Below are 12140 nucleotides of genomic sequence, written 5' to 3' on the forward strand. Positions count from 1 at the left end.
GACTCTTTTATCAGCTCACACAGCTCACACAGAGCTACGATCATTCAGGGTCTCTTGGCAAGAGGGAATGGATGAAGTACCTCTGGTACAGTCACGAGTCGCTAAGAGGCCGTTGGAAACGTTGCTGACGGGGGCAAGAGGTGACCGAACGATTGACTGACGGACCTTCCGTTCTACAGATTCGAGACGTTGACGCCATGAAGACGGCGGTTTTCCGTGGAAACCAGCTGTTCTACTGGGAATCGACTGGGAGCCGGGCCGAAATCGAATTCAGCAAAGACTTTGCCAGCGGTAGTTTCCGAGCGCAATACTGGGTCACGGCGCCCAAATGAACACAACTGCGGTCGCTCTGTTGTTGCTGATGGGGTGACCAGCTGAAAAGAGGACCATATTTCAGCCTTTGTCAACCTGGGGCCCTATCCAAGCCATCTGGAGGGCCCCAGGTTGGCAAAGGCTGCTATGTTTCCTAGGGTTATATAGCCGGGCGGGGGTGGGGGGAATTTGGCGGGGTGCAACTTGTCCCGCAAGGTGGTGAAAAGCAGCATCTCCTGAAATTCCCTCCTTTCAGACTTGAAAGGGGCAGGGGCTCTGCCTGTGACCAGATTTGCTGAGGAGGGGGAGGAAGACTTCCTCTGCTACCGGGTCACAGTTTGACCTCCACCAAGTCACTTAACCCTCTTCAATTGCTTATCCTTTGTAACAGGGAGATTCTTACTTCTTTTGGGTGCTAAAAAGTCGTCACAGAGATCTTGTAGTGAAATGGTTCTAGGGATGCGAACTCAACATATTAGTCTCAAAATAAAAGGCTTTTCACTGTGTATCAACTGACCCCGGGTTGGACAATCTCTGCTCTACCTGTATGGAATTATGGGTGGGCGGGTGCTGTTGCACCATGTCCTGCTTGTACATCCCTGGCCGATGGCTGGTTGGCCACTGTGTGAACAGAGTGCTGGACTAGATGGACCCTTGGTCTGATCCAGCATCAGGGCTCTTTTGATGACCTTACGGAAGCAACAGGTGGAAATGGCAGATTTTGACTAAACGGTAGGAAGCATGTCTGTTATATAAAACAGCAGCAAACTCTTTAGGATTGAACATAATCCCCAAATCCACAGCTGGGCAGTACTAGGGTGACCCTATGGAAAGGAGGACAGGGCTCCTGTATCTTTAACAGTTGTATTGAAAAGGGAATTTCAGCAGGTGTCTTTTGTATGCATGCAGCAGTACCTGGTGAAATCCCCTCTTCATCACAACCGTTAAAGCTGCAGGAGCCCTGCCCTCTTCTCCATAGGGTCACCCTAGAATACCTTTATTATAGGACCAAACAAAATCACGTAAAAATGCACAGCAACAAAGAACAAAAGAGGGGATCCAGCAGCAAACTCTCCAAACTTGGCTGGATGTGGTATCCACAAGGCCTGCCGTCTAAACAGGCCAACGTGCCTGCTTGAATGCATAGCACTGTGCCCCAAGGATACAATCCTGTGCAGAATCCATGTATCAACCCAATTCAAAGCTCACCAAAATGTGCAAGCTTTCGAGATCTCCAGATCTCTTCAGTTTGCTTGATAAAGAGATCTGGAGATGTTGAAAGTTTGCACTTGGTGATCTTTTAAGTTGGCCCAATAAAGATATTGCACTACATGTATTCTACACAGGACTGTACCCTTAGGATGCAATCCTATACATGTTTAGACAGAAAAAGGCCTACAATTCCCACCGAAAAGGACTTGAAAGCTTGTCCATTTTGGGTTGATCTTTTCACTGGGAGTTGTAGGACTTTCCCCCCCAGTCTAAACTGAGATTGCATCCTAAATGCAATTAAAACACACACACACACACACACACACACGTATAATTTTAAATTACATAATATATCATAATTGAAATGTTGTTTTAGATATACGTTGCTGTGTGTTCTCTCTGTTTTTTGGCCTTACATGGATAGTTTTATCCTTTATATAATGCAATTTAATGGTTTTTAAGTTTGTGCGAACGTCCCACAGAGCGTGGCCTATAGGGCGGTATAGAAATATAATAAATGAAATGCAAAAATCAGGCCAGCCCGCAGATCATCCCAAAATGTGCCAAACTTTGGAGATCTCCAAAGACCTTGAAAGCTTTTATAATTTGGGGCGAACTTTCTGCTGGGAGTTTAGGACTTTCCCCCCCATCCTGAACATGCACAGGATTGCATTCTGGATGGGATTAAAACAAAAACGCGCACACACAACCCTAAAGCAATCATAATAAATAAAATAAGCCATGAATTGTGGATTTAGAGCTACGTTGCTGTGCGCCCTCTCTGTTTCATGTCCTTTGCATGAATGGTTTTACACTTTTTATAAAGTTCTTTGCGAACCGTATAGAAATATAAGCAATGCAATGCAACCCACCAGACTAGCTGGCTTGCTGGAATAAAAAAAGGAATAGGGATCTGAGGGTTTTAAAAGTCAAGGTGGGGAGAATCCTCTTTCAATCCCCCCCCTCCTCCTCCTCTTGCAAAGGGAGGGGACCCAGCATGCACCGCGAAGGGGGACGTGGACGGGGAAACAGCTGCTCGGAGGGGGCGGGGCTCTTTCTCTTTCCATTGTGAGCCCGAATTTGGAAGAGGAGGCGCAGGGGGGAGGGGGGGGAGGCAGGGGAGGTGCGTTGAGGACTAGGATCGTGCGCAGTTCTGCGGGCACAGGAAAAAAGAGGCAGAGGGCCCGGGTTCCCCCCCATCTGGTGCTTTAATCTTCAAGGGGGGGGGGGCAGGATGAACCCCCAAGAAGAGCATGCTCAGGGAGATGCAGATGCAGATGCTGCTGCAGCATCCCCATCTTCCACGGATGACGATGGCATGACCTGGTGGTACAAGTGGTTGTGCAGGTTGGCCGGGATCATTGGGGGCATCTGTGAGTATTTTCTCTCCCCCCTCCCACACCTTTCCCCAATAATTCCACCCCCCTGGAATTCTCCCTGGGGCTGGGCTTGCATTGCGTCCCCTGGCCATGTAAAAAAAGGCCAGGTATCTCTTTTGCATCCCTCTTTTAAGAAAGCTGCCAAAGGACTGGTCCTTCCCTTCCAAGGGGGTCCCCTCTTTAAAAGGGCGTCCAGTCCCAAGTCTGGTTTAAAGGTCAAGGAGCGTCCGCCGTTAGCACCTGAACAACAGACTGGCCAGGCGGGCACGCAGCTTACCTGGCGTCTCCTCTTCCCGCTCTGTGGTGCGACGGGGAGGTGTTTCTGTTTAACTCCTAATAATTATTTCAGCCTTTGTGTCTCTTACGTGTCCAGTGCAAATCAACGTCTTCTAGTTTTGGTGATGGGATTCCTCTCTCTTTTTGTGTTGGCGATGTCTAAGTGGCGGGTGTGCAGAAATGGAACCAGAGTGCGACAGCGTGGTTGCCTCTCTTGCACGAGCAAATGCATGGGTTTGCTTATGAATGGTTTTTATTCTTGCCTGTTCTTCCAAGAGCAAGTGGCCCCTCAGAAAAGGGGGGGGGAATCTCCCTTCCAGGCACTGTTCTTGACTAGACATCCCCTCCTCCCAAAAGACAACAACATGGTGCAAGAAGACCAGAAGGGAAGCAAGCATGGGAAATTCAGCCTTTAAGAATCAATCCTGCCCCTAATCTAGTTATCCCTGCCTATTTATCTGCAGAACCCATTCCGTCATGTCGATGTGTGACAAAATGTTTTGGGAAGGGAACATTTTTTTAAAATTGTTTTGCTTAATTCCTCCTATGTCCAATGCTCAAGTGGTGAGTGGCGATCATTTTGTAGCTGAAACGTCACCCTCCATGCACAAGAAGGTGGTGTGAGCAAGCTTGAGGAAGCCGTCCTTGGCAGAAGTGCAAATAATCTTTAAAAAAGAAATCCGAAGCAGGGTTTGGGGTACCCCAAATGAGGACTGGAGAAAACCAGGTGGGTGCAGGGAATGCGATAGAGCAGCTGGAAACCATGAAAAGAAGCCCTCCGCGCTACGAGATTTTGTCGCAGGCTCTAGCTGCCTGGTTTATTGGTTGGTTCTGTGGTCTGTTTGCGTTTGGATCCAGCGTTTGTTTTTGGAAGAGAAGTTAATATTTAAAAGCGTGTTTTGCAAATGCCAACTGAGTCAGGGAGATTGTGCCTGCAGTTTGAATGAACGTCTCCGCTGCCACACCCGGCCCTCAATGCGTGCCCTTCGCTTCCTTGGGGCCCAGACGTAAAGTGATTTCTCACTCCTGTTTCCCAGCAGAGCTGATCCGGTGTTGAGCTTTGATCTGGGAGTTCAAATCCTTCCTCTTACGCCAACTCTTTGGGTAACGCTTCGTCCCGTTTGGTATTCCTTGGCCTCAGCTCCTGGTCTGCAAAGTGGAGAATCGTAGGTCCCGCCTTGCAAGATTGTTGTTGGGGGACCAGTCAGGCTAAACATTGTCAAACCTTTTGCATAGAGTGGCTGAAATTTTTAGCGGGGAGATGCGCTTGTGCATCCAGACAGCGTCGTCTTGCAACCTTCCCGTCTTCCCTCTCCCCATTTCTTTCGTCTTTTTGTCTTTTAGATTGCCTCCGTCTGGGCGTCTCTTCCACAAAACCTCCGCACCTCCGAGTGCTGTGAAAGAGCTAAACGCTTTGCTTTCTAAGGATCCGGAATGTTTTCCAAATCTAACTTCTGGTTGTTTTGTTCTGGTGTGTGTGTGTGTGTTCCCCCCTTTGTGGTGTCATTATTGCGAACTCAGCAGTCAACTCATGAGCAGATCCCCGGAGCCGCCTCGATAATACCGGGATTAAGTTACCTGCTGACGGACGCTAAAGGGAGTGTGTGGCGTATCCGATGCAGGAGTCCTTGTTGCAAGTTTAATGAACTCCTGGATCAAGGGCTCTCACCGGCCCGTCTTAGAGCAAAGTCCTTCGGTGAGCGCCTTCGCCTCCGTTACAAAACCCAGGCGGCTCCGTAAACATGCTTAGGAATTCCCCCTTAGTTGACTTTTACATTTTGATACTCCCCAGTGGCGAAAGGACTCTGTGGGATTTACAAGATAAAGCTTAAAACCATAAAATACAATGGCGTGGAAAAACATAATCCAAAACCGCAGAATAAAACCAAAGGAGTAACCCAAGATAAAAGCCAGCCCCAGTAACAGCGTTCAGTCCAGGGTCTCAAATTTATAGAATCATAGAATAGCAGAGTTGGAAGGGGCCTACAAGGCCATCGAGTCCAACCCCCTGCTCAATGCAGGAATCCACCCTAAAGCATCCCTGACAGATGGTTGTCCAGCTGCCTCTTGAAAGCCTCTAGTGTGGGAGAGCCCACCACCTCCCTAGGTCATTCGTTCCATTCCCGTACTGCTCTAACAGTCAGGAAGTTTTTCCTGATGTCCAGCCGGAATCTGGCTTCCTTTAACTTGAGCCCATTATTCTGTGTCCTGCACTCTGGGAGGATCAAGAAGAGATCCTGGCCCTCCTCTGTGTGACAACCTTTTAAGTATTTGAAGAGTGCTTTCATGTCTCCCCTCAATCTTCTCTTCTCCAGGCTAAACATGCCCAGATCCTTAGCTGCACCACCGCTTGTGAGCCGGATCTGGAAACTTTTTGAATGTGGAGTGCTCACAGCACTGCCGGGGTCCCTTGCACGGTGGCCCTGTACAACTCAGTGGCCCTGTTCAAAAGACACCTTAAACCACGGCTTTAAGCACGGTGGAAAAGGCAAAAAGACTGACTTACCATGGTTAAAACCGTGGTTTAAGGTGTCTCCTGAACGGGGCCAGTGAATCACAGCTTCCCCTCTCTTTTACTTCTCTTCCAGCCTGTGCTTTCTCCGGTCTCTGGATGTGTGTCTCCATCCACCCGCTCAACATTGCCGCCGGCATTTGGATGATGTAAGTAAGATTTGTTGATATCTGTGATTTAAAGCAAGGGTGGGCGACTTTTCTAAGTCCGAGGGCCGGATTTCAATCTGGAAAAGGTCTCGGGGGCCGCATTATTATCTATTTGTATCTTTTTGTATGTTTTTTTAAAAAATCCCATATGCTGCCTTGAGAGGATTTCACCCTTAAAGGCAGCCTAAAAATAATATTAAATGAACAAATGGGGAGAGGGAGAAATTTCTCTTCTTCTCTTGTAATACTTGAACCCGAGGTCATCCCATGACGCTGTTAGGTGGGAGATTCATGACAGATCAAAGGATCTTCACACAGCACATAGTTAAACTGTGGAATTCACTGCCACAAGATGTAGTGATGGCTGCCAATTTGGACGGCTTTAAAGGGGGGTTGGATAAATTCCTGGAGGAGAAATTGGGGAGCATGGGTGGGAGAGTGCTGTTGCACCATGTCCTGCTCGTGGGTCCCTGGTCCACAGCTGGTTGACCACTGTGTGAACAGAGTGCTGGACTAGACGGACCCTTGGTCGGATCGAACATGGCTTCTCTGATGTTCTTAAATAGATTTTGTTTATGTCCTTAACTAGATTTTATTCATTTAACATCCCTCAGTTAATTTAATTTAAATTAATGGTCTTTAATTTAACTGGGAAGGAACCTGATAGGGGAATTGGCTTATAGGTGTGGTTAGTGTCAGGAATTGTAGCTTCTGTTGCCTGAGTTTGTAGCAACAGTAACAGCAAGAAAAACCCTGTTTTGAAAGTAACAGCGATCATAAATCATCCATTTTCTGGTTTTATTTCTTTGGAATACAGTTTTTCACATTTTCAATTACTGTACTTATACCTGTGACCTGTTTGCTTCACGCCGAATGTCGAGTGTCCGTAGCTAAAAAGGGTTTGTTAAATAAAAGTGGTGTCGATTTATGTGAGCAGCGGAAGTGGGTTGGGGTTTTCGCCACATAGTAGAATCACAGAATCATAGAGTTGGAGGGGGCCCATGAGGCCATCAAGTCCAACCCCCTGCTGAATGCAGGAATCCACCTCAAATCATCCCTGACAGAGGGCTGGCCATTTGTGTCAGTGGTGCTGGTTTTCCCTCGTATTGTGATGTGCATTTTTGGTCAATTGCCCTGACTGCTTCAGCTACTGGGCAGTATAGAAAGGAAAATAATTATAATGATAATCCACCACAGATGGGCTGGGTCCTCTCAGGGTTTTTTTTGAGCCAGGTGTCTCTTTTCTGTAGGCTGAACGCCTTCGTCCTCCTTCTATGCGAGGCCCCGTTTTGCTGCCAGTTCATCGAGTTTGCGAACACCGTGTCGGCGAGAGCGGACAAACTCCGTCCGTGGCAGAAAGCAGCCTTCTACTGTGGGTAAGTGCGGCCTCAGAGCAGCGTTTGTGGAAACTCAGGAGCTGGAGGGTGCTGCTGACCTGAGAGGAAAGCCATCTTGCCCGGGGATGGCTTGAGGTTAAAAATAACACAGCCTCAACCAAACTCAGTTGACCCACACTTGTATGATACACATTTAAGAACATATACTAAGTAACACAATTATATATATAGATCAATATATGGTGGTTCTGCGCAGACCTTTGGCCCGATTGAAGTCCACCCGGAGCAGGGCCTTCAGTATGGTGGCCCCCTTTCTATGGGACTCCCTGCCACTGGAGGTCAAGCAGATGCCAACACTGTGCTGTTTCCGGCGCCTCCTGAAAACGTCTTTATTCCAGGAAGCCTTCCTTGACTGACTAACCACGGTTTTATCTGAATTCATTTCTTCCTTTCTTTTTTTAAATTATAATTTTCGACATGGAGTTTTATTCTTTTATCTTACCTTATTTCTTTTACCCACCGCTCCGGAATCTGTTGAAACGTGGAGCGGTATATAAATGCTGTAAATGAATAAATACGACATCAGGTTGTACTTTCTATATCAATATACCAGAGCAGCCACAAACACTTTCACCCGACCCCCCCTCTCCTTTCTACAATGTTGAAATACATCTCCTTTGGCTTTATTACTGGTCGTAGGAGCTGTAAGCTAAACTACGCTGGAATTTTGACCACACCCTTTTCGTTTTTGGCTTTGCCCCTTTGGCTTTCAGCCCCGCCCACCACTGTGCCTTCAGCCCCGCCCACCGCGGCCCCCGAGAACGTCTCTGAAATGGAACCCGGCCCTCGAGGTGAAAGCGGTTCTGCACAGGACGGGTAGAATTCTGGTTTGACCACACAAAGTCTTGTTCAAGTCTATGGCCCGTTTCGCATGTAACGGCAATTCATGGGTTGTTTAACCCATGAATTGGATTGTTTAACCCATGAATTGTCAGGGCTGCACAAGAGCGCGCGCGCTGCCTCTCGTCCCCTCACCCCATTTGCTTTGCATCTGCTTAGGGAAACAACCCAGGAGCGCCCCTTTTCCGGGATACAAAGTTCTGTCTGCTTGTCTGAGGGAGGTACATTTATGGCTCCTCCCTATCTAGGCATTCTGTGATTTCCTGAGGCTGACATCTCTCCCCTGTCTCCTCTCCTTCCCCCAGGATGGCTGTATTCCCAGTTATACTGAGCTTGACTCTGACGACGCTGATTGGCAACGCCATTGCATTTGCAACGGGTGTGCTCTACGGACTTTCGTCACTGGGCAAAAAGTAAGAGAGACCGGTATTTCAGGCCTGGCATGTTTGCCCATGGGTGTGTTTATACTCACAAGTAGAGATGTACAGATTCCGTTAACTCCATTCCTTCTGTATTTTACGGATTGTTGGGTATCTTTCATGCCATCGTGCGTTCATTGAGGGATTGGGATTTTTTTTCCTACCAGCGGATTAGCGCATTTGCATACCTGCGCACGTGTGGGTTACCGCCAATGCGCATGTGTGGATTAGCACTAAAGCGCACATGCGCTAATGCGGATTAGTGCTAATGGGCGTAAATCCTCCTCATATTGAAAAATCGGTCCTCGCGTCCGTGGAATCCGCGTGACTCAGAAAAAGACGGTTCTCTGAGGTCAGATTCATAGAAACTTGAACTCATGTGATACCATTGTGCATTTCCCTACTCACAAGAAGACCCAGTGAGTAATTAAAACTACAATTTGGTGGGTTGCGAGGGACTCTGAATCGGAACGAAGCAGAATATGTGGTGAAGCAGGCTTCCCTTCAGGTGGCTCTCTCCATCCGGAGTGCTGCAGGAGGGCCGTCGTTCAGTGGTAGAGCCCTTGCGTCGCACGTAGAAAGTCAGAGGTTCAATCCCCGGCAGCGTCTCCAGGCAGGGCTGGAAATATTCCTGCCTGAAACCCTGGAAAGCCGTTGCTGCCAGTCAGTGTTGGCAATACTAAGATAAATGGACCAAGGGTCTGACTCAGGGTAAGGCAGCTTCCAGTGTTTCTGTGCCCAAATCAGATTCCGTCGCATGCCCCAGCGGCTGCACGTATCAAAGCTGTCGTTTGCCTTTGTAGGGGAGACGCCATCACTTACGCAAGGATGCAGCAGCTGCAGCGGAAACAAACCGGCGGAGATGGAATGACGGGGACGGTCGAAGCCCAGGCAGTGTGACACACACACACACACCCAGTTACCCCCAGATCGAGGCGACTCGTTTGAGACCAGTCATTTCCCCGTCGGGAAAGCAAAACTTCTCGCAGGCAACCGACGGTAAAAACGGCTCCAAAACTCTTCCAAACTCTCTTCAAACTCCTTCCAAAACCGGTTTCCGAGGTAGGGGCGTGCCGATGGGAAAACACGTCCTCCCCCACCCCCCGTCCCTCTCCCCGGAACGTGTTTTTTTTTTAAAAAAAGAAAAACTAAATTATTTTAACACTGTGAATCTTTAATGCTGCAGTTTTCAGAGGCTGGGTTTGAACCCTGGCTCTGTTCTCAGGTCGGACCAGAACCAAATACAAACATCCCTTTTTTTTCTCGCATCTCTGGGATAAACTCTCAGTCAGCCGTTGATGCAGTTGTTGTGACTCAGCAATAGGGTATTTCCAAAGTCATCAGACGCTGCCTTGGTTTTTATTCTGGCTCCCAGAGCCATTGTGCAAATGCGTGAGCGACCGCTCTGAGTGCTGTGAACTTTCGGCATTTTAGAACTTTGAACCAACTGCGTGCTGATTTTGTGAGATGCCTTTTTCGTAGGGGGAGGGAAAAAACTTGAATTGCCCTGGTTTGTGTGTGTCTGTGTGCTCTACTTTTTCTAGGATTTTTCAGCAACCGCTACTACCACGGAGATGGGGAAAAGAGCTTTTAAGTGCAGGAAAAAGTGAACTTTTTGTAGTGGTCGCCAGAAGAGTGGAACGAGCAAAAAGCCTGCAAAATTGCCATTTTCGCTTTGCACCAAAGTTGGTGCAAGATAATTCTTTTTTTCTTTGCACCCCCCCATGCAAATCCAAACTCATTTCAATCCGTTGTGTCTTTCTCTGACATTCCTGTTCTACACTGAAATAATCCTCATAATATATTTATTTATTTATTATCCGCCTCTCCCTCTGGATCGAGGCAGGGAACAAAATCAAATACAAAAATACATAAAACTGATTAAAAACATATAAAACTAACACGTTATTAAAATAACAGCCAGACATCTTAAAATCCGACTGGGTTAGGCCTGCCGGAAGAGATCAGTCTTTAGAGCTTTTTTAAATTCAGAAAGACTGTTGAGTTGGCGAATCTCCTCCGGCAGGCCATTCGACAGACTGGGAGCGGCAAAAGAGAAGGTCCTCTGGGTAACGGTTGTCAGCCTAGTTTTTGCTGACTGAAATCTTTTCTCCTCCCTTATGGTAAAACCTCTTACACAGATATACCTAGAGCGGCCACCTCCACTTCTCCCCCCAAAAAGAGGGAAAAACAACGCAATTTCCCATGGCCCCTGATGTCTTTATCTTTATATCAGGTTTGGACTGGACAATATTTATTTATTCATTCATTCATTCATAGCATTTTTACCACCCTCTTCGGCTGAAAATAGCTCCCAGCGCAGTCCATTCATTTTGGCAAAGAAGGGCGGCACAAGCGTTCTGCAACTGTTCCTTCTCTGGCCGGCTGATGTCTGGTGGCCAGGTTGGTCTTCCCCTTGCCCTGAAGTTCTTCCTGGGCGTCAGGCGCAAATAGGGGGTGCCTTGAAACAGAGGACTGTCCTCTGACAACCCTTCAAATAGAGGACTGTCTGCTATAATGCCAGAGACATGGTCACTCTAGGTATGATGCTGATTCAGGGCTGGACCAGGGGTCAGCATCGCAGGGTTTTCGCTGTGTCACATTTCTGTCTGTGTAGTCAGCCATTTTCGGCTGCAGGCAATATGTGCCTGTGTGTGCAAGCCAAGCCATGGTGACTTGCAGCTCACCCATGTGGATCGGCTCATCTGGAAAACAACAACAATTTTCACACCCCTATTGTGTGTGAAGACAGATGTAGCAAGAGTGAAGACAGATCTAAGACTGAAGACAGATGGAAAGGTGCAAATTCCAGGGGCGGGGAAGTGTGTGTAAACCAGGCCTGTTCATGAATGATGTGCACATCTACAAACATATGTTTGTTTCGATTGCTGTTTTTTGTTTTGTTTTTAAACACAGCTTGAGCTAAAATCTCCTCCCTCTTACTTGGCAGCAAGCACCACTCAATTTAGCAGAGGTTAGTTTTGAGTAAACATGCCTAGGATCGGGTGCGCAGTTCATTTGTTTTTGAAGAACAGAATGAGCAAATCAACCTCAGAAAGGCCATGGGCACTCCCGTTGCATGTGCAGAGGCTAACAACAGATGTTGCCCCTTCTGACTGCTTTTGGAGGTGGGGGAGAAGGTGTACTACAACACCATGAGCTACGCCTACATCTAAGCAGCCTTGAGCCAATGCCTCTTCCGGCTCAGGCCTCGAAACTGGGCAAGGCTGGTTGCATCACGTCCGCACAGATCTGTGGGGAAAGGCTTGATCGGAAAGAGCTGGTTTTGATTTGATGTGGACTCTCTTGTACAACTGCCTTAGCTGACCCTCTCTTGTGTATGCAGTGAATAAAAAACCTGTTCTACCTCTGGTTATAAGTTTGTGGTTTCCAGTGCTCTCGTCTACACTTGGCGTGTGTGCGTGCGTGCGCATATGTGCAGAAAGAACATGTAACCTTTTGAAGCCAGATTCCAGCTGGACATCAGGAAAAACTTCCTGGCTGTTAGAGCAGTACGACAATGGAATCAGTAACCTAGGGACGTTGTGGGCTCTCCCACCCTAGAGGCCTTCAAGAGGCAGCTGGACAACCATCTGTCAGGGATGCTTTAGGGTGGACTCCTGCATTGAGCAGGGGGGTGGACT

General features: G+C 47.9%; 2 protein-coding genes across 5 annotated transcripts in view; both read left to right on the forward strand.

The window, feature by feature from the left end:
* Nucleotides 1–801, forward strand: part of ADAMTS13 (ADAM metallopeptidase with thrombospondin type 1 motif 13) — a 30808-nt gene extending 30007 nt beyond the window's left edge. For all 4 annotated transcript variants that reach the window (XM_063144682.1, XM_063144684.1, XM_063144685.1 and 1 more), the window contains one exon: nt 180–801. In XM_063144682.1, coding sequence (XP_063000752.1) covers nt 180–332 — 153 coding nt within the window. In that variant the 3' untranslated portion in view covers nt 333–801. The remainder of the gene's footprint in view (nt 1–179) is intronic.
* A 1916-nt stretch (nt 802–2717) lies between these two features.
* CACFD1 (calcium channel flower domain containing 1) lies at nt 2718–11800 on the forward strand. The gene is made up of 5 exons (XM_063144562.1): nt 2718–2897; nt 5768–5840; nt 7091–7216; nt 8383–8490; nt 9300–11800. Exons 1-5 carry the CDS (start codon nt 2759–2761, stop codon nt 9394–9396), a joined length of 543 nt encoding a protein of 180 aa, XP_063000632.1. The 5' UTR covers nt 2718–2758; the 3' UTR covers nt 9397–11800.
* Nucleotides 11801–12140: the final 340 nt, after the last annotated feature.

The sequence above is a fragment of the Elgaria multicarinata genome, chromosome 19 (genome assembly GCF_023053635.1).
Source record: "Elgaria multicarinata webbii isolate HBS135686 ecotype San Diego chromosome 19, rElgMul1.1.pri, whole genome shotgun sequence".
In the NCBI taxonomy this organism is placed as follows: Eukaryota; Metazoa; Chordata; class Lepidosauria; order Squamata; family Anguidae; genus Elgaria; species Elgaria multicarinata.

Excerpts from the sequence above, each read along its gene's own strand:
- CACFD1 (XM_063144562.1), top strand. The coding sequence starts at position 2,759 with ATGAACCCCCAAGAAGAGCATGCTCAGGGAGATGCAGATGCAGATGCT. Across the intron at positions 5,841-7,090 it reads GCCGCCGGCATTTGGATGAT|GCTGAACGCCTTCGTCCTCC; the intron begins GTAAGTAAGATT and ends TCTTTTCTGTAG. Across the intron at positions 8,491-9,299 it reads CTTTCGTCACTGGGCAAAAA|GGGAGACGCCATCACTTACG; the intron begins GTAAGAGAGACC and ends TTGCCTTTGTAG.